The 21,150-nt window shown below is 52.5% G+C and overlaps 1 protein-coding gene across 1 annotated transcript; it reads left to right on the plus strand.

Moving 5' to 3' along the window:
- Window positions 1-18,683: 18,683 nt before the first annotated feature.
- Cebpb (CCAAT enhancer binding protein beta) lies at window positions 18,684-20,528 on the plus strand. The gene has a single exon (XM_052724468.1). The coding sequence runs from the start codon at window positions 19,145-19,147 to the stop codon at window positions 20,039-20,041; it is 897 nt and encodes a 298-aa protein (XP_052580428.1). The 5' UTR covers window positions 18,684-19,144; the 3' UTR covers window positions 20,042-20,528.
- The last annotated feature ends 622 nt before the right edge of the window (window positions 20,529-21,150 follow it).

Here is a 21,150-nt window from a genome sequence, read left to right on the forward strand (position 1 = left end):
TTGCCCTTTGACCCTCGGGCCCTCCAGGGAGCCGGGACTGACAGATCTCAGCCTAGAGGCAGAGCTGCTGGGGGAGGGGCTGGCTGCTGGGGCCACAGGAGCCAGCATGACCACTGGTCCATGGAACTGTCTGTTTTCTTTCTTGTCCTCTCCCTACCTCTCCCCCTCCTTTCTTTTAAAGATTTTCTTACATTTATTAATGTCTGAGGACAACCTGCCTGGAGTGGGTGGGCTCTTGGGAGTTGAGTTGGCTCTCTCATTCCACCTTGTTGGTCCTCGGGAGCAGACACGGGTCCTCGGGCTTGGCAGCCGGCAGCTTTACCAACGACCATCGCAAAGTCTCCTCTTCCCTTGTCCTGTCCTAACTTGAGGCAGTCCTCTGGCCTCTGCCTTCCCCGTACAGGGATGACGGGCCTGTGCCACCATGCCCAGCTGGCCGCAGCTTTCATGTGAACCTGGACACTCTTGGTGTTTGGGCTGACCAGTGTCCGGTGCCACCACATGCTCTGCGGGTTATTTCTAAAGGCCCTGGCCTCACAGGCACTCGATGTCACTGATAATTCCTCTCTATGGCCCACATCATCTGGTTTTCAAACCAGCAAATTGAACCTTGGCACCAAGTTTTATCCACTCCCTATTCCAATTGCATTGATTGAACCCACAGTGGAAGGAGCAGACTCCCCAAAATTGTCCTGACTCCACACTCACACCTCCCAATAATAATAAAATAATGAGGAAAGAAGGAAGGGGAGAGGCAAGGAAGGAAATGGGGCTGCATGTCACCAAGCATGCCCCCCCCCCCTTATTCTCCAGCCATGGATCGCTCAGGAGTTTTATTTTTTCCCAGAGAAAAAGTGATCATCCAGAGCCCAATGATGCAGCAACTCCGCGTCTGGTGTGCCCCACCCCCAACTCAAAATGCAAAGCAGGATCTCAAAACAACACAAAACAGCAGCTGGGGAAGAGTCCCTTGGGGGCCCTGGGCAGCTGGCAGCTGTCTAAACTGGCAGCTGAGAGAGAGGGAGAGGGAGAGAAGAGACGGTGTTAGCCTGAGTCAAGCTGGAGGCACTAGGCTGGGTACCAGCTTTATCTACAGAGCTGTCCCAGAAGGTCCTGGTCTGGGGAGGGCGGGGCCTCTGCTGAGTCACCACGTTAGGCTCCCGTGTAAACAACACCCATTTCTTTTTCCCTAGGGCTTTAAAATTGTGGTGATATGGGGCTGGGGATGTGGCTCAGTTGGTAGAGTCTTAGTCCTGGGTTCCATCCCCACAACTGTGGTAATGCTCACCTATCACCCCAGCAAGGGAGAGGCCTGAAGATCAGGAGTTCAAGGTCATCCTCAGCTAGTAATGAGGTTGGGGGTAGCCTGGACTACATAAGATCCTGTCAACAACCACCACCATCACAACAACAATAAATACTAAATCTATGATAAAATACACAGAAAATTCAGCATTTTAAAATTTTTGTTTTTTTAAAGATTTATTTTTATGCTATGTACAAATGAGCCTTGTCTGCATGTATTTAAAGTGCATTTTGGGCGGGTCTGGTGACTGAGGAGGCCAGAGAGGGTGCTGGGTCCCCTGGAACTTGAGTTAAACAGAGGGTTATAACCAATAACCACCATGTAGGTGGTAGGAATGGAGGATCTTTTTTTTTTTTTTTTTTTAACGAGACATAGTCTCATGAGGCCTGGCTGGCCTTGAATTCTATGTATCTGAGGATGACCTTGAACTTCTGATCCTTCTGTCTTCTGCATGTTAAGTGAGCTCTCTATCAACTGAGTGGAGTCCCTAGCCCTTTTCCATTAGGAATAATATACAGTTATTAAACACATCTGGGATGGGCCTCACCACCCATTTCCAAAAATTTATTTTTATTGAGACAGGGTCTGGTTATAAAAGCAAGGCTGGTGCTGTGGGATGTTCTGTATGTCAAATGTGTTGCTGATTAGTCAATAATTAAAACACTGATTGGCCATTGGCTAGGCAGGAAGTGTAGGCGGGACAAGGAGGAGAATAAAGCTGGGAAGTGGAAGGCTGAGTCAGAGAGACACTGCCAGCCGCCACGATGAGAAACAGCATGTGAAGATGCCGGTAAGCCACGAGCCATGTGGCAAGGTATAGATTTATAAAAATGGATTAATTTAAGCTGAAAGAACAGTTAGCAAGAAGCCTGCCATGGCCATACAGTTTGAAACCAATACAAGTCTCTGTGTTTACTTGGTCGGGTCTGACGGCTGTGGGACTGGCAGGTGAGAGAGATTTGCCCTGACTGTGGGCCAGGCAGGAAAACTCTAGCTACAGGCTGGTCTTGAACTCATGACCCTTCTGTTACCAGACATCACCAAACCTGTTTCTACAACTGTTTACACCTTGATCCCCATTGAGCAACTTCCCATCCTGCCCCTCTGTGATACCGACCCTGTCCTGCCTCTGAGGGAGTCACAGCCTGGCCTGCTGTGCATGGCCCGCGCCTCTGGGGTCCTGCGCTGGGGTCCTTACACACTGCAGCTTGGTCCCACTCCTCCCACTCGAAGGTGAAGGGTTGTGCTCAGGTGAAGGCCGCTCTTTGCTGCTCAGGTCACCTGTCAGAGAAGGCTGGGAGCTTCCAAGCTTTGCTGTTGTGAATGTGGGTGTGTCAAGTTCAACTCCAGTGTTCAACTCTTTTGGGGACCAGAAGGGGAAACGCTCAGTCCAGGGGGATGCCTGGTTTCAGTGTTTGAGGAACACCCACCCTGTGCTTCCTGCTCAGGAAGCCATACCTCCCTCCTACTTCCTCTCACAGCTCAATGCTCACATCACATCAACACTTGTTTTGGTTTGAGATAGGATCTCACTTAACCCAGGCTGTCTTCACACTTACCATGTGGTAGAGGGTGACCTTGAACTCCGAGCCTTCTTCAGCCCGGGGACACTACACCTGCCTCTTTCTTGTTGTGAGTTTTGAATTCAGGATGCTTTAATCCTGCAGCCTTTCCCTCCTTCTCTCCCTCCCTCCTCCCCCTCCCCCCTTTTGAGGCAGGGTCTCTCTGTGGAGCCCTGGCTGTCCTATAGAACTCCTGTAGCCCAGGCTGGCCTCAATCCACCTGCCTCTGCCTCCCAAGTGCTGGGATTAAATGCATGCGCCACTGCCTGGCTTCTCCCTCCTCCTTTATTCGGCAGGGTCTCACTCCAGCTCCAGCTGGCCTACCAATCGCTGTGTAGACCTAGCTGACTTGAAATGTCTAGTGATCTTCCCGCCCCTGCCTCCCAAGCGATGGGACCACAGTGTGTCACTCCCCTGTTGTGGAATATTACTTTAAGGTGTGTTACTTTTGCTTATGTTGCATTTGTTTAACTCTGTGAAGCTGTGTTACTGTGTCTGTCCAAAATACCTGATGGTCTAATAAAGAACTGAATGGTCAATAGCGAGGCAGGAGAAAGGATACGCAGGGCTGGCAGGCAGAGAGAATATATAGAAGGAGAAATCTGGGAGGAAGGAGAAATAGCCAGAGGAGGAGGAGGACTCCAGGCGCCAGCCACCCAGCTACACAGCAAGCCACAGAGTAAGAGCAAGATTTACAGAATTAAGAGAATGGGAAAAGCTCAGAGGCAAAAGGTAGATGGGATAATTTAAGTTAAGGAAAGCTGGCAAGAAACTAAGCTAGGTATTCATAAGAATAAGCCTCCGTGTGTGTGTGTGTGTGTGTGTGTGTGTGTGTGTGTGTGTGTGTGTGTGTGTGTGATTTATTTGGGAGCTGGGTGGAGGGCCCCCTCAAAAGAGTAAAACCCCCCATTTTGGGGTTTCAACATGGGCCATATTTCCATAGGGCCTGAGAAAGCTTTGGGAAAAAAAAAAGATAAAGGCTCCTTTAAGAAGAGGCGTTGCTGTTCAGCCGGCAGTGCTAAATAAAAAACCAAGCCAAGGAAAAACCGCCCACGGCAGCACAGGTACTGGTTTCCACAGCTAGGAAGGTCTAATGCTGTGTTAGTCGCAAACCTCTGACCAGGATGTGACCTTTAGGCTCTGCTTTCCCAGCCCGAGAAGTGGGAGGAGCCAGGTGAGAGCTGCGGGCGTGCGGAGAATCCTGGTGTCTAAAGGTTTGCTCATATGGTCAAAAAGGCTGAAGATACGCAATAAAAGAGGTCCAGACGGAAAAACCTCTAAACAGGTTACAGTGTGTTTAACAATGTGTGTAGGCTTAAGAAAAGGAAAAAGGTATAGTCATTGAAAAAAAATGAATAGTTTATAAAATAAAGTCTTTAAAGAGAGAGTAAAAGAGAAAGCCATGGGGTTGGGGATTTGCTCAGTGGTAGAGCACTTGCCTAGCAAGCACAAGGACCTGGGTTCGGTCCTCAGCTCCGGAAAGAAAAAAAAGAAAAAGAAAAAAAAAAGAAAAGAAAGCCGGGCGGTGGTGGCGCACGCCTTTAATCCCAGCACTCGGGAGGCAGAGCCAGGCGGATCTCTGTGAGTTCGAGGCCAGCCTGGGCTACCAAGTGAGTTCCAGGAAAGGCGCAAAACTACACAGAGAAACCCTGTCTCGAAAAAACCAAAAAAACAAAAAAACAAAAAAAAAAAAAAAGAAAAGAAAAGAAAAGAAAAAGCTATTTAAGATGAGAAATACATAAGTCGTCTAGATCCTGTATGTTATTGTGTTGACTTTGAATTTTGTGTTGAAAAGCAAAGGCAGCTGCAAAGAGACCTGGAATTGAAAGAGGGACTGTTGAAATAAATTAGTCTATATACTTAGGAATGCCTTAACTTTTAAAAAGTCAAAAAATATATTTGTCAAGTGGAAATCAAATATGCTTTGGAGTTTTGTCCCCACAGGAGATGAGAGGCTGTAGATTCCATCAGGGTTAATATGGATCAGGTTTGATCAGGTGAGACCTCCTGAAACTTGACAGGTGATAGCTATAAGCAAAGGTTACTGCTGGTCTTCCCAGGACTTGGTCATTATCTCAAAATTTTCTGAGACCCTAAAGATACTTTGTCCACAGACAGCAGGAAGTAGTTTGGGGAACACATTCATATTGCCAAGAGGTGTGTGGGAGGCTATTGGTTATTTGGTGGGTTATGGATGTTTGTTATCATTTAGGGGAATATAGAATATTGATACAAATTTAAAGTTATTTTTGTTACACCGTATGTATATTTCTACGTTTGTTTCAAGGATTTTTGTATAATGATATAAATTTAAAGTTATTTTTGTTACACTGTGTATATGTTTCTACTCTTGTTAAAAGGATTTTTGTATGTTGACAAAAATTTAAGGTTATTTTTGTTACAACATATTGTATATATGTTTCTACTCTTGTTTAAGTTTGTACCTATGGGGGTGCTGGAGAGATGGCTCAGATGTTAAGAACACTGACTGTTCTTTCAGAGGTCCTGAGTTCAATTCCCAGCATCCACATGGTGGCTCAAAACCATCTCTAATGAGATCTGGCTCCCTCTTCTGGCCTGCAGGGACACATGCAAACAGAACACTGTATACATGATAAGTAAATACATCTTTAAAAAAAAAGTTTGTGGCCGGGCGGTGGTGGCGCACGCCTTTAATCCCAGCACTCGGGAGGCAGAGCCAGGCGGATCTCTGTGAGTTCGAGGCCAGCCTGGACTACCAAGTGAGTTCCAGGAAAGGCGCAAAGCTACACAGAGAAACCCTGTCTCGAAAAACCAAAAAAAAAAAAGTTTGTACCCATGCAGTTCATTTAAAAATGTAAGGTAAAATTCTAGTTTTTGAAATCTATTACTATAAACTATATAGGATAATCATAAACATAGGTCAGTGGTTAGTCATTTATAACAATTAAATTTGTAGATATGTTAGGTATGCTTTCCAGATCATATAGAGATATATGTTAGATAGACTGATGGTCTTCAAACCTTTCAAAGACCTACAGAATATAGCATGTAAAATGTTTTGTTAACTTAGGGTTTTTCATGACAGTGAGACACATCTGCTCCTGACAGCACCAATTTACTTCAGAGAAGATGATGGGCATTGAAGAAACTCCTCATGGAGTTTGCTTTCATTGTGGCAAGGTTAGCCACTGGGCAAAGAAACTGTTCTTGCCTTTGACTGCTGACAATGTGCTGTGCAGACTGGACATGCAGGATCCACAGGAAAAAGACTGTTGAACTTTGCCAAAACGAGGCAGGACAGTCCTTTAAATTTCCTGCTTCACTGAGAAGTCTGCCAGATGCTATGGACCTGTAGGCTGAAGATGAATGCCCCAATGTCGCAGAAGAACTTTGGGTGACTGTCCAGGCAGTCAGATGTCTCTGTCATTGCCAGAGTTTTGGAAGTTGTTTGCAATGCACTTTTAAAAAAATTTAAAAAAATATTTATTTATTTATTTATTATGTATACAGTGTTCTGTTTGTATGTATGTCTGCACATCAGAAGAGGGCACCAGATCTCATTATAGATGGTTGTGAGCCACCATGTGGTTGCTGGGAGTTGAACTTGGGACCTCTGGAAGAGCAGTCAGTGCTCTTAACCTCTGAGCCATCTCTCCAGCCCCCAATGTACTTTTTGTTTACTTAAATAATATCATCCTTCTGGGGCCTTTGATGGAGTTGGAGACTAGATAGTTATAGTTGCAGTTTTCCTTAGTTATAAATTAGGTATAAAACTTTAGATTCATTAAGATAGGATCTATAATGGAGTATTTTAAGTTGCCAGACTCAGATGAACTGAATTCATTACACTGTGAATGTAATCTTTACTTTGAGGATTGTTCTTATTGTGTACAGTCTTGTTACGTTAAAGTTAAAACCTTTCTTTTTTTGTTTAGACAAAAGGGAGAAATATTGTAGAATATTATTTCAAGGTGTGTTACTTTTGCTTATGCCGTGGAACGTTTATTTAATGATACAAAGATGTATTTGATTAAATAAAATTCACCTGCAGTCAGGAGGCTGAGTCAGCAACTAGCTGACAGGAAGTGGAAGGGAGGAGCCGGGTGAGAAAGGGTTTATAAGGAGGGCCGAGGAGAAGCAGGAGGGCTTTTTGGAGGATGAGAGCAAGGACAGGAGGGGAGCTACTTGCTGTTCAGCCTGTCTGAAGAGCAGAATTCCACCTTAACCTCTGAATCTTGAGTTCTTTAGAGGGAGAGAGGTTTAGTTAAGTCCCCTACGGAGCATTGTGAGAGTTGGAGCCGGAGGGAACCGATTCCCCCCTGCTACAGCCCTTGCGGCCTAACCGCGGCTGGTAGCTGCAGAACTGCAGCAGCTGATTTGGACAGCTGTGGCTTAAAAGGCAGCAACACTTTAAAAAAAGGATAACACTCCCCTGCCCAGCTTTTCTCTTCTTTTTCAAGGTTGACGAGGCTGTATGGTATCCCTTGACATTCCACATGACCTTGAGGACAGCTTTTCTATTTCTGAAAAAAAGAAGAAAAAGAAAGTTACTTCGGTGGAACAGCAGGATCTCAGGTCAATCCAGGCAGCTGCTCCTTGTGCTTCTGGGGTGTCCATCTCTCTCTCTCTCTCTCTCTCTGTGAGTCAGTAGTTAATGTCTCCACTTTCATGGTCTCACTCTGTAGCTTAGGCTAGCCCAAAACTCATGGCAAACCTGTCTGACATACTTTTACTTCTGATCACTCCCATTCCTTCCCTGTTGAGGGTGTGTGGTGCAGACACGGGCCCATGCATTCTCTCACTGTCTCCATGTTACAAACAAGGAAACTGAGGCCCAGAGAGAGTCCTGACACACAGCTGGGGAGGGCAGGCTCAGGAATCACCCCAGACTCCGGCTGCACTATTCCTAGGGCACTGACCCACATGGTAGACCTCCCTGCAGCACGTGATTGGTGGAGAGCGGGTGCCATCTGTTTCGGAACTTTGTGTAACTATGTAAAGATGTGTTGCTGTTCTACCTTGCCTGCCTAAGGCACCTGAGACTGGTCTAATAAAAAGCTGAACGGCCAATAGGGAGGAGGAGGTATAGGTGGGACTTCCAGGCAGGAGAGTGAGTAGGAGGAGGAATTTTGGCTGGAAGGAAGAAAGAAAAAGATGCCAGGGAGACACCTGGGGCCAAGCCAGACATGGAAGAAGCAGGAAAGCAGGACACACAGAATGAAAGAAAGGTAAAAAGCCCCAAGGCAAAACGTAGATGAAGAGAAACAGGTTAAATTAAGTTAAAAGAGCTAGTGAGACAAGCATAAGATAAGGCTGAGCATTCATAATTAATAATAAGTCTCTGTGTCTTTATTTGGGAGCTGGTTGGTGACCCAAAGAAAATTCCATACACTACAGCCATCTTCTCTGGTGAAGGGACACTCTACGGTAGCCTGCCCTGCTTTGGAAGTTGACTACGATGCCTGGCTTAGCTTATTCCTACTCTCTCTTTTATTTTTTCAGAGACAGGGTTTCTCTGTGTTGCCCTGGCTGTCCTGGAACTCACAGAGATCCGCCTGTGGAATGCTGGGATTAAAGGCGTGTGCCACTACTACTACTACTACTACTACTACTACTACTACTAACTACTACCACCACCACCACCACCACCACCACCTGGCTCTCATTCCCAGTCTTGATTTTGGAATGGTTTGTGCACACATGGGCTTATCAAGAAGCTAATTTCTTTTGCTTCTCATACACTCAAAGGTAATTATGATGGTAGGTGCTAGAGCAGCCACTTTGGACCAGAAGATGGAAATTTCCAATTGCACACGAGACAGAAAGAGAGGGGGTCCCTGAAAGCAGAAATACACCATTGCATTCTAGGCCACTTTCTTTTGTCTATTGAATGAATGGACAGGAGCGGAGGCGCCATCCCTCCCTGCTGCAGACTATCGCAACTTAGTGGGGAGCAAAATCCACATGCAGGAGAAATTCACAGCTAGAGGGGCAGTTCTCGGGCGTCCTGCCCATTACCTTGCTGTCTGTCCTTGGTTAACCTCATGCCCTCTCTGGGTCCTATCTAAGAACCTTAAGGGTGGCTTTACTCTTTGAGATTCTGTTTCTAGCCTGTGAACAAAGGTGCAAAAATGCAGCTGCAGCTTCGTTTGAGGTGCAACATCTTGCAAACTGCCTGGGAGGTAAAATCCCCCCTCCCCCAAACACATACACTACAAACACCCCGAGTATTTGCATGAGTATTTGCTTCCAGGCACTCTTGTCTGACTGTGGTCAGGGAATTCTGGCGACACCTGCTGGCAGATTTCGGTACTGCCATCTGCGTGGTTGTAAGGGGTTTTCAGACCCAGCTTTGGTTCCTTAGGGACAACTGAGGAAAGAGCTGGGGAGTTGAGATTAAAACCAGGGATCTGAGATAGAATTCTAGCCCCCACACTGGGCGCGCGTGAGCGAACCTAGCTTAGCCTACTTCTTAACAGGAACCGGGGCTTCTGAGACATGCCTCTGCTCTGGGCTGCAAGAAAGTATTCATTCACTGATACTTTACTGGGGCAATAACGAGCACTCGGACCAGAGGAGCTTACCAAGGTATTAAGGATGCAGGCCTGGGTCCTGCCCCCTAGAGAACAAACCGATGACTGTGCCTAGTGGGACACTGGAGGTGGGTGACAAATTGTCAACCTTCTTAATGCTGTGACCCTTTAATATAGTTCCACATGTTGTGGTGTGGTGACGCCCCCCCCATACAATTATTTTGTTGCTACTTCATAACTAATGTTGCTACTGTGAATGTAAATCTCTGTGTCTTCCCACGGTCTTAGGTGACCTCCACAGGGGTCACAACCCATAGGTTGAGAAATGCTGATCTAGAATCATCTGAGAATGTTTGTGAGGGATGTCTTGATCTAATGATTGATGTTAAAGACCTACCCACTGTGGGTGGCACCATTCCCTGGACTTGGGGGTCCTGCACTGTGTGAATGTAGAGAGGGCCCAGTCAGTGCACATGGGCAAGCATTCACTGCTCTGCTGACTGTGGATGTGATGTTCAGCTGCTTCAGGCTCCCGTCCCCCTGCGACTTCCCCAAACGATGGACTGTAACCTGGGATTGTGAGTGACCTTTGTCAGGGTACTGAGGAGTTAGACTCCATGGTAGGCCTCCAGACAGGGAGAGGGGCCATGGCTAGGTAATGAAGGTGGTGGATTTCCAAGATGGCCGGCCTCTTCCTCAACTTCCTAACTTGAGACAAAAAGCATGGGCTTCCAAAATATGGCAGATGCCAGGCCCTTGGGAGGGTGAGACAGGAGGGCTGCCCTGAGGACAGCAAGACCTGTCAAAAAAGAAAAGGAGGGAGCTACTGTTTCAGACACAGGACAGCAAAGAGGCAACAGGGGCAGGCAGGCCACACCGCACCTTAGAGGACATTGCTGGGGCAGCGGTGCCATCCGAGGGAGCGGAAGGCACTGGGAAGCCTTGGTCTGTGTTAGTGAAGTTCTGTTCTCAGCAAACCTACCGAGGCATTCAGAGGTGCTGACCCGGCCCCGAGGCTCAGGAAAAAGAATAGAGAACGGTGTGAAATTAAACACGGCAGGTGACGACACAGAAACTCTTCTCTAAGCCTCAAATGTTTCCTAATTAAAACAGTTAAAAGGTGGTGGGTCCATCCCCAGCACCACACAAACTGGGTGTGCTGAGGCAGACCTGTGATCCCACACTGTGGAGGTGGAGGCAGGAGGATCAGAAGTTCAGGGTCATCTTCAGCTATATAGTGAGTCTGAGGCCAGCCTGGGCTACACCAGACCTTGTGGCCAGGTCTGTAATCCCAGATATAGGGTAAACTGAGGTAGGAAGAATGGAGTTCAGAGACAGCTTGGGCAGTTAGAGGGCTGGAGAGTTGGCTCAGCAGTTAGAGAGAGCTTGCTGTTTTTGCAGAGGATCCTGGTTCGGTTCCCAGTGCTTACAAGTTGGCTCACAACCATCCATAACTCCAGTTCTAGGGTACACAACACCCTTTCTGAACTTTTCAAGCACCAGACATGCCACATGGTATACACACATGCAGACAAAACACCCACACACATACAATAAATAAACCTAAAAATAAACATTTAAAAAACGTTGGGGCTGAGAACATTGCTCAGTGGGTAAACTTATTTGTTGCTAAACTTGAGGACCTGAATTGAATCCCCAAGACCCATATGATGGAGAGAGCTGACTCTCACAAGTTGTGCTCCGACCTTCACCTGTCCCCCTACACAAATAAATAAATGCAACTTTTAGAAAGTTCAAAAACGTGGGTTGGAGTGGGTCCTAGGTTCCATCTCCAAAACCAAGATGTCATCGGGGTGGGTGGGCGGTGGAGGACAGAGGGTTAGCACACGGAAAGCCACCCCCTTGCAGGATGCTTGCCCATGCAGATGGTGTGCACAGAGACGCCCAGCTGGGTGGGCGCTGGCTCCTGGGGCGGGGCGGAGTATTCGTACGTGGTGAGCATCCTCAGGGCCATCAACTGGGTGTGATCTGATGTCAGGCGACAGCGGGCGGAAGCTCCCCCTAGTGGCAGCTGTTTGCACCTGCAGGTGCACCCAGGGTGGTGGCCCAACCACTGTCGCCGACCCCACAGGGGACAGTGGTTGGGCTGACCTTGAGGGACCACACAGAAGGGGTGTGGGGTAGTTTGCCTTGGCTAGCCAAGGACAGGAAAGGGTGACAGAGGGGGAAGAGAACGGGCAAAGATTGGTGGCAGGCTTTCTTACTCCTGTCGTGGTCTGTATTTGAAGTGTCTTCCAGATGGTGGTCATGAAGGCCTGGTCCGAGGTGGGGGCGGGGGTAGGGGGCAGCATTATTGGGGGGCTGGACATCACTAGGGCTAACCCATGGAGTTCAGGCTGAGTGGCCTCTTAGGCTGTCAGGGGAAGTGGGCACCGAGGGCATGCCTTCTGTGCCTCTGCATGCCTACAGCCTTGTTTACCTCTCCTCCTCAGGTCTTTCTGCCATAATGCCTCAGTCTGGCCTCAGGCCCACAGCAGTGGCGCTGCTGACTGGGAACAAGATCTCTGGACTGTGAGCCAGCATAGAGGTTCTTTATCCTCTTAAATTCATTTATGTCTGTCTGTCTCTTTCTCTATATATTTTTTAAGATATATTTTTATTTAAATTTTTTTGATATAGGGTTTCTCTGTGTAACAGCCTAGGCTGTGCTGAAACTCTCTTTGTAGACCAGGCTGGCCTCGAACTCATAGAGATCCGCCTGTCTCTGCCTCCTGAGTGCTGGGATTAAAGGCGTGCGCCTCCACCGCCTGGCTAAAGATTCATTTTTTTTTTTTTTGGTTTTTCGAGGCAGGGTTTCTCTGTAGCTTTGCGCCTTTCCTGGGATTCACTTGGTAGCCCAGGCTGGCCTTGAACTCACAGAGATCCGCCTGGCTCTGCCTCCCGAGTGCTGGGATTAAAGGCGTGCGCCACCACCGCCTGGCTAAAGATTCATTTTTTAAAATTTGATTTTTACCACATGCATGCAGTACTTGCAGAGGCCAGAAGAGGGCGTCGGATGACCCGGAACTGGAGTTACAGATGGTTGTGAGCCACCATTGGGTGCTGGAAACTGAGCCAGGTCCTGTAAAGGGCGGCTAGTGCTCTTGACCACTGAGTGTGTCTCTCCAGCCTCTCTGGAGCTCTCTCTTTATTGTTGAGTCTCATGTAGCACAGGTTGGCCTCAAAGTCTCTACGTAGCACAGGCTGGCCCTGAACTCCTGGTCTTTCCACCTTCGCCTCCTGAGTGCTTCGATTACCTTGGAAGTCGTCTCTCCTTCCACACGAGTTTCAGGGATTGAACTGTGGCCCTCAGGCTCAGTATCGGTGACCAGCTGGGTCACGTGATCACCACCCTTCTTCCTTTAGGTCTTTTCTCTCAGGCATTCTGTCAGTGATGAAAACCTGGCAGGAAGGGTGGAGGTCTTCCACTCCATCTTCATCCTGGTGTGCAGGGTGGACGAAGGCTGTGACCTCCGTCCTGGGGCCACTCTTGGATTTAAGCCCATTGCTGTGTTAGAGGCGTGTGCTGGGAGGCACGGAGAACAGACCACATGAGGAGGACACTGGAGAGCCCACGTGGACCATGTACTAAGGCGACATGAAAACCATGTGGGAGACAACTGTTGCAACAGCTCCCTGGGGGACAACTGAGGAACAGAAGGCTGCTGTCACAGACACACCACAGCCATCCATCAGCCATGCGCGCCACCCTAGCTGAGGGCCACACTCAGGGATGAGGAAGCCACTGGCAGATGTCCAGTGGACAGCTGGCCTGCCATGCCCGTGTTCTTAAACTCCTGGGAACCTAGAACGGTAAGTGATGAGGGTTTTTATTATGCCCCCTCCCTCACAAGGCCTCACTCTGTAGCTCAGGCTGGTCCCAACCTCATGTAGCTGAGGCTGGCACTCTCTTCAGCTCAGTCTCCTGAGTGCTAGGTTTATAGCCGATGAGCCAGGCTAAAATAAAGGTTAAGCCAGTGGATTTTGGGGTACACTGCTTGGCCCTGCATGCTTCCGCTTTCTCATGTCTCACTTTAAGCAGGAGCTTTCACCCTCTCAAACACAGCAGAAAACCACTCCACAGTGGTTTATTCATTTAACAAAACCCCATAGAGGGGGCCGGACAGACGGCTCAGTGGTTAAGAGCACTGGCTGCTTTTCCAGAAGACCCAGCTTCTATTCCCAGCACCCACATGGTGGCTCACAACCATCCATAACTCCGGCTCCAGGGGATTCGATACCTTCTTCTGGCCTCTACAGACACCAGGCACGCGCGCACACGCACACACACACACGTTAAAAAGAAAACAAAACAATACTGTAGAGATGATCACCACTCAGTACACTGGTCACCAGCCACAGGAGAGAACTTAACTATTAAAATTCAAGGCTGGTGTGGTGGCTCACACTTTCCTCCCAGTGCAGGCAAAGGGGATCAGCTTGGCCTGGGCTACTTGAGACTGTTTCAAAGTCAAACAACTATACAAAAATGCAGCAAAAAAATCTTCAAGGGCATCACCCAGGCTCCAGGTGCTTGGGAGCCACATGTGGCTGAAACGACATGGGGAGAGGCTGTTCCTGGCATACCAGAGAGTTCTGTTGGACGGCACTATCCCGTTCTTCCCCCACAAAGCCACCTCATCCCTTTACATTCTCTGTAGGGACAACACCCGTGTGACGTCATAAGCACTGGTGCACGTCCACCTGTCTGAGTCTTGTAAATTAACTGGTATTTCTAGGTCAGAAATATCAAAAAATATCTTTTTTTTTTTTTTTAAAGTCAGGGTCCCACTATGTAGCTCAGGTTGACCTTGAACTCAGAGAGATCCACCTGCTTCTGCTTTGGAGTGTGTGTGTGGGTGGGTGTGCTGGTATTAAAGGTGTGTGCCACCATGAACCGTGAACCCTTGATCCTTCTGCCTCCACCTCCTGGGTGCAGGGTCACAGGCCTGCGTCACCATGCCTGGTACTTGCGGAGTTACTTAATGAAATCCTTTTTCTCTCACGGTTCGTGATTCCCTTGTAAAGAAGGCCACAAACCTGCTATGACGCCGACATCTGGATTTAGTCATCCTCCAGTGTCAGCGCTTTAGAAGAAAAGATACTCGCCATTATAGGGATGGTGGCGTTCGAAGGTGTGGCTGTGGGCTCTACACAGGAGAGGTGGACCCCAGGTCTCAGAGACCCCGAGGATGTGAGAGGCAGTCTGGGCCATGCGCTCAAGATGGCTTCCTCACTGCCATGGCTGACTACTGAGTTCAACAGAAGGATGCATAGTCTCTCTCTTTTTGGCTTTTGACCAGAGTCTCATATGTAGCCAAGACTGGCCTGGAACACCCAAAGCAGCCCTCCTGCTCAGCCTTCCAAGGGCTGTGGTTATAAGTCATAGGCACAGAGAGGAACAAGAATAGTCAAGAGACAGACAAAGCAGTTCGGCCTTCGTGTAGTCACTCATCAAACCCTGTCTGGCTGTGGTTCAGAGCCCAGAGGCACAGTGCCCCCGTGCCCACTTCATCAGCACAGCTCAGTGGTTGCATCTGCAGCGGAGGTCCTGAAGGTGACCTCGGCCCACCAGGTCCACCCCCACTTCCTGCCTGGTGGATGTCTTTCCCTCACTGGTTTGTACCACAGACCGTGTCCCACAGGGAGCCAAGGGGTCTGTTACAGGTTCTGTTCCATCTCCTAGCCCCCATAACATCCAGTCTCGAGGACGCCGGCCAGCAAAGCTGTTTGTAATGTGCACAGCCCTGCAGAGGTGGACTTTGCCTGGCCGTTTCTCTGCCTGGTACAGACCTATAGGCTTCTGTACTCATGTCACCCCCCATTGTACCCTGTGACATTCAGATCCCCTGGCATTGACCCCCATTCCCTCAGTGTCTTCCCAGAGCCTGACGGGATGCTTTATGTGTCTCTAGGATTTGACCTATAGTTTAAAGTTTGATGAATAACTACACGAAGGTTGAATGCCTTTTGCCCATCTCTTGGACATTTGTATTTCTCTTAGTGGCGCGCTCATGTCCTGTGGGTGTGATACCCACACCCACAGCGCCAGCCTCGCCCCAGCAAATCACTGCACCCAGCTGGATTCTCACCCAGAAGATACCAAGTCACTCCTGCAGTTCCAAGGCCTGCCACATGGTGGCAGCATACACACAGGCAAGTTTCACAGAGGGCGGTTATGCTGAGGATGCCAACCTGGGACTGACTGCGGAGCACAGTGGGGGAAACTGAGGCCTCAGGAGAGGAGACCTGGTGTTTCCTCCTTTGCTTACTTTTCTTGGTTGGGAATGAAACCCAGGCCCTGGTCCATGCACACCCTCTGCTCTACCCCAGCCAAGCTCCGATGTGGGGCAGGCTCTGGCCATCACCTGTTACGTGGTCTCACGAGGTCCTGAGGCCTGTTTCCTCATCTGCCTGCTGTGTGCGTTTTCATGGCTTGCCACCATCAAGGTCTGTGTGGGGTTGTGGGGGGTGTGCGTCACCCCCACCTGTCAGGAGAAGGCCAAAGGGGCCCAGGGATAGGACATCCCACATCCCCATGCTATATGCCAGGGACCCATTTTAAGGAGGGTCCCCATGGGAACAAAAGGGGTTCCCTGACCCCCCCACTAGAGACCCACCTGATGTCGCACCTGTACTGAGTCACGGCTGCTGCCTGCAGGCTGCGGGGGGGGGGGGGGGAGGTCAGTCTCCCCTCCTGCAGATGGCTAAGAGTCTGGGGAGAGCAGAGGGTGTGCATCCCATGCTGGAAATGCCCATTGCCTTAGCCACCACCACGGCCACGGCCACCACACCAGAGAGGCCAGTTCAGGGCTCCAGGTTTCAAAGAACTGGACGTCGCAACTGTGGTGCGAAGTCTCTCTTACGTGTTAGGAATGAATTCTCTTAGAGCGACCGCTGGGCCTGAGAGCGAAGGCCTGCCATCCCAGCTGCTCTGGAGGGTGAAGTAGAAGGATCCCAAGTTCAAGGCCAGCCTGGGCAACTTATCAAGGCCCTGTCTCAAAAGGAAAAGGAGTGTGTAGCTCACGGGCAGGGCATGTGCAAGACCTAAGTTTCCAACTCCAGCACTGTGACAATAACATAAAAGAACTGAGACCCCAAGCACATCGCGATGGTGTCGGGCTAACGCATTTCTGGGCTGATTTGGCCACATCGGGGACCTTTGCAGCCTGGGTTCCTCCAAACATGAGGGTGGGACAGGGAGGGGGAAGGAGCTGGCCATGGGTGGGGAAGGCCAGCTGTGTGCCAGCTGCTCAGGCCTGGTGGGGTCTCGGGGCCCTGGGGAAGGGCTGGCAGGGATTGTGATGGCGGAGGCTCAGCCAGCTGAGCAGGGAGCCTGGGAAAAGAAGGGCACACGCCTCTGGCCTCCCTGTGACACACTTGGGTGGGCCTGGGGTGGGCGAGCCCCAGCAGGGAGGCTGTGATGAGGTCAGCTAGCCCAATCTGGAGGCCCCAGAGAGCCAAGCTCCCTGATGAGGTGGTGTGTGCTCTCTGGGTCCCGAGTCACCTTGGTCTAGACCTCAGTTTACTGTTAGGACTTCACCCCAAGGGAAGACTTTGTCCATTGCCATTGCTTTCCTGTGACGACCCCAGTTTCCTTCCCTGTAAAGCACAGACAGTAGGACCCACCTGCAAATGACCAGGAGGATGAGTATGAAATGTGGCTCAGAGAGGGTGCAGGACTGGCTAAAGACACACAGCAGATGCCTGAACTACTGGATAACCCTCCCCAGGTTCTGGCTGCGTCTTCCCAGAACCCAGAAATGCTGGGCAGGAAGCTAAGGCTCGGATCGAGGAGCCAGTTTGCCCGAGGCCACACCCAGCTGAAACAGTGGGCAAAGAGAAGTTGGGCCAGCGGGATGGCTCAGTGGTTTGAGGTACTTACTGCCACGCCTGAAGACCCGAGTTCAGTCCCCAGGACCCACATGATGGAAGGAGAGAACTGACTGCCCTGAGTTCTCTGGCCTTCGCGTGCATGTCTCTCGGCACGCAGCCCCACAGCAAGTCAATCAAATGAAATAATAAAAGAAGTCCCCCCTGGAGGGGCTGACATGGGGAGGGGGCAGGTGAGATGGGCTTTCAGGTCAGGGGTGTGGGTGGCAGGGCTGAGGGACAGCCTTCAGGGTCCAGAGGGAACAGGAAGTGTGCTCATCTGCTAGCCAGTGGCCAGCGAGGTGGGCTCAGGACTTCCACTCTGCTGAGGCCGGCCCTCCTGAAGGCCAGGCTGGGGGAGACTGAGGAAAGGAAGACAATTAGGGGACAGTGGCTGAGAGGCTGGGGAAAAGTCACCAGTGGTGGATAAGGGAGGGAGGGAGAGCCCTTAGCAGAGCCCCAGTGTCCCACTTTACAGCCAGGCCCGGCTGGGTGGCCCCGGGGATGTCACCACGCCTCTCTGGGCCCTGATCCCTTCCTGGCCCAGAGGCTGCTGGGAAGGCCAGAAAGCCGCAGGCCGGGCAAGTGTCTTATCCCTCCTCTCCCTGCCCCCCTCCCCCAAGGGCACAGGGAGATGTCATTTCTCCAGCTCTTGGGGGCGGAGGTCACCCCAGCTCAGCAGATAACGCCGCCGAAGGTTGAGCAACGGCCCCGCCAGCCTGCTGAGGCCAGGGCTGGGGTCAATGGGTCGGGGGTCAGCCCCAGGCAGGCTGGCAGCCTCTGCCTGATGGGCCCGGCTGGGGGTGGCACAAGAGGGGGCCCCAAGAGCTGCCCTGGGCTTCTTTGAAAGGGTCCACGCCTGGGGCCTGTTCATGTGCATGGAGGGCTGCTCCCCCAGCCGGCAGGGTGAGCGCGGGGTTCTTAGGGCTGGAGTGGGGTCTAGCTCCGACCCCAACCCCTGAGAAGCCTGCGGCCTCTGTGCAGGGCTGTGCGCACAGGTCCTCGGAAGGCATCCCTGTCCCTGGTACGCTACTGGAGGGGGGGGGGCGTCCATTTCTCTCTGACACTGGGACACCGCTGCTTTTAACAACACCAACAGCCTCCACGGAGGAAGCTCAGAGAGGCGCAGTGACTCACCCACAGACACACAGTGTGGCAGAACCTCCACCCCTGCCACCTTCGCGTAGAAGCGCGGGGAGTGGCGTAGGCAGGTGCGGAGGGCGGGCCATGCATAGGACGGAGGGTTGGGATCCGGGGGCAGCAGGCATCCTGGGGGTGGGCGTGCACCGGGTGGAGGGCTATACTTCCCAGGAGTTGGGGGCCGAGAGGTGGGCAGCACCTGGGTGGGGGGGGGACATGCACCGGGCGAAGACTGCTTCCAGGGAGTGGGGCGCCAGGGACAGCGGGCAGGATGGGGGGGGGGACGGGGGTTGGGGTCGTGCACCGGGTGGAACGCTCTGCTTCCCAGGAGTCGGGGGTCCCGGGACAGCGGACAGGAGCGGGGACTGGAGCGGGGACTGGCCACCGCGTCCTCCAGCAGAGGGCGGGCGGCAGCCGCGCTCCTCCGAGTTCCCGAGGGGGCGGGAAGGGGGCGGGCCGGCGACTCCCGCGTCCGTGGCGATCGCGGGGCTGGCGGGGCGCCCGGGACACCGCTCAGGACTCCGCGCGCGGACCCCCGCCGCGCCCCACTCCCCGCCGCGCCCTCTCGCGCTCCCGCGGCCAGGCAATGACGCGCACCGGCCGGGCGGCGGGAGGGGCCGGGGCGGCCCCGGCGTGACGCAGCCCCGTTGCCAAGCGCCGCCTTATAAACCTCCCTCTCGGCCGCCGCCGCGCCGAGTCCGAGCCGCGCACGGGACCGGGACGCAGCGGAGCCCGCGGGCCCCGCGTTCATGCACCGCCTGCTGGCCTGGGACGCAGCATGCCTCCCGCCGCCGCCCGCCGCCTTTAGATCCATGGAAGTGGCCAACTTCTACTACGAGCCCGACTGCCTGGCCTACGGGGCCAAGGCGGCCCGCGCCGCGCCGCGCGCCCCCGCCGCCGAGCCGGCCATCGGCGAGCACGAGCGCGCCATCGACTTCAGCCCCTACCTGGAGCCGCTCGCGCCCGCCGCGGACTTCGCCGCGCCCGCGCCCGCGCCCGCGCACCACGACTTCCTTTCCGACCTCTTCGCCGACGACTACGGCGCCAAGCCGGCCAAGAAGCCGGCCGACTACGGTTACGTGAGCCTCGGCCGCGCGGGCGCCAAGGCCGTGCCGCCCGCCTGCTTCCCGCCGCCGCCGCCCGCCGCGCTCAAGGCGGAGCCGGGCTTCGAACCCGCGGACTGCAAGCGCGCGGACGACGCGCCCGCCATGGCGGCCGGTTTCCCGTTCGCCCTGCGCGCTTACCTGGGCTACCAGGCGACGCCGAGCGGCAGTAGCGGCAGCCTGTCCACGTCGTCGTCGTCCAGCCCGCCCGGCACGCCGAGCCCCGCCGACGCCAAGGCCGCGCCCGCCGCCTGCTTCGCGGGGCCGCCGGCCGCGCCCGCCAAGGCCAAGGCCAAGAAGGCGGTGGACAAGCTGAGCGACGAGTACAAGATGCGGCGCGAGCGCAACAACATCGCGGTGCGCAAGAGCCGCGACAAGGCCAAGATGCGCAACCTGGAGACGCAGCACAAGGTGCTGGAGCTGACGGCCGAGAACGAGCGGCTGCAGAAGAAGGTGGAGCAGCTGTCGCGAGAGCTCAGCACCCTGCGGAACTTGTTCAAGCAGCTGCCCGAGCCGCTGCTGGCCTCGGCGGGTCACTGCTAGCGCGCCGGGGGTGCCGTGGGGGCGCCGCGGCCACCGTGGGCACCGTGCGCCCTGCCCCGCGCGCACCTGCCCCGCGCGCACCGAGGCCACCGTGCGTGCCCCGCGCGCACCTGCACCTGCACCGAGGGGGCACCGTGGGCACCGCGCGCACGCACCTGCACCGCGCACCCGGTTTCAGGACTTGATGCAATCCGGATCAAACGTGGCTGAGCGCGTGTGGACACGGGACTGACGCAACACACGTGTAACTGTCAGCCGGGCCCTGAGTAATCACTTAAAGATGTTCCTGCGGGGTTGTTGCTGTTGACGTTTTTGGTTTTTTGTTTTGTTCTTGTTTTTTTCTTTTTGGTCTTATTATTTTTTTGTATTATAAAAAAGTTCTATTTCTATGAGAAAAGAGGCGTATGTATATTTTGAGAACCTTTTCCGTTTCGAGCATTAAAGTGAAGACATTTTAATAAACTTTTTTGGAGAATGTTTAAAAGCCTTTTGGGGGCAGTAGTTGGCTTTTGAAAAATTTTTTTTCTTCCCTTCTGACTTTGGATTTATGCGAGATTTTGTTTTTGTGTTTCTGGTGTGTAGGGGGCTGCGGTTATTTTTGGGTTGTGTGTGGTGGTGGGTGGGGGTGTCGCATCTGGGTTTTTCTCTTCCCCCGGCAGATGGAGTGCCAGCCCCTCCCCCCCCCAGGAGAAGGAGCAGAGTGCTGGGTCAGGAAATCAGGGTGACTCAGCACCCATGGGTGCTGGGGACCTTGCTAGAAACCCTGCTTGGGCCGGGTTGCCTCTGGGTGCCAGGCTTGTGTTGGGGACCAGGCAGGCAGTGACTGTAGGAAGGGCTGGTCCAGACAGCCCCGGTCAGGCAGGTGTTTTGGTAAGTACCATGTACAAAGTACTGTGTGTTTGGTGCTGCAGAAGGGAGCTTGCATGTCTGTCTGATTTGTATGTCCCCATGCAACTGGAAGAGAGACGGGTCTGAGTGGAGGGTGAGGGGGACCGTTCCTACTCTGCTTTCTCTTCCAACCCAGATGGGACATGGTGGCTGAGCCAGGACTTGAACTCAGGTCCACCGCTCAGATGCGCTGGGGCAGCGCTGATTGCCACAGCCGGGCT

This window comes from Peromyscus californicus, unplaced genomic scaffold (genome assembly GCF_007827085.1).
Source record: "Peromyscus californicus insignis strain IS unplaced genomic scaffold, ASM782708v3 Scaffold_7__1_contigs__length_154581171, whole genome shotgun sequence".
NCBI lineage: Eukaryota > Metazoa > Chordata > Mammalia > Rodentia > Cricetidae > Peromyscus > Peromyscus californicus.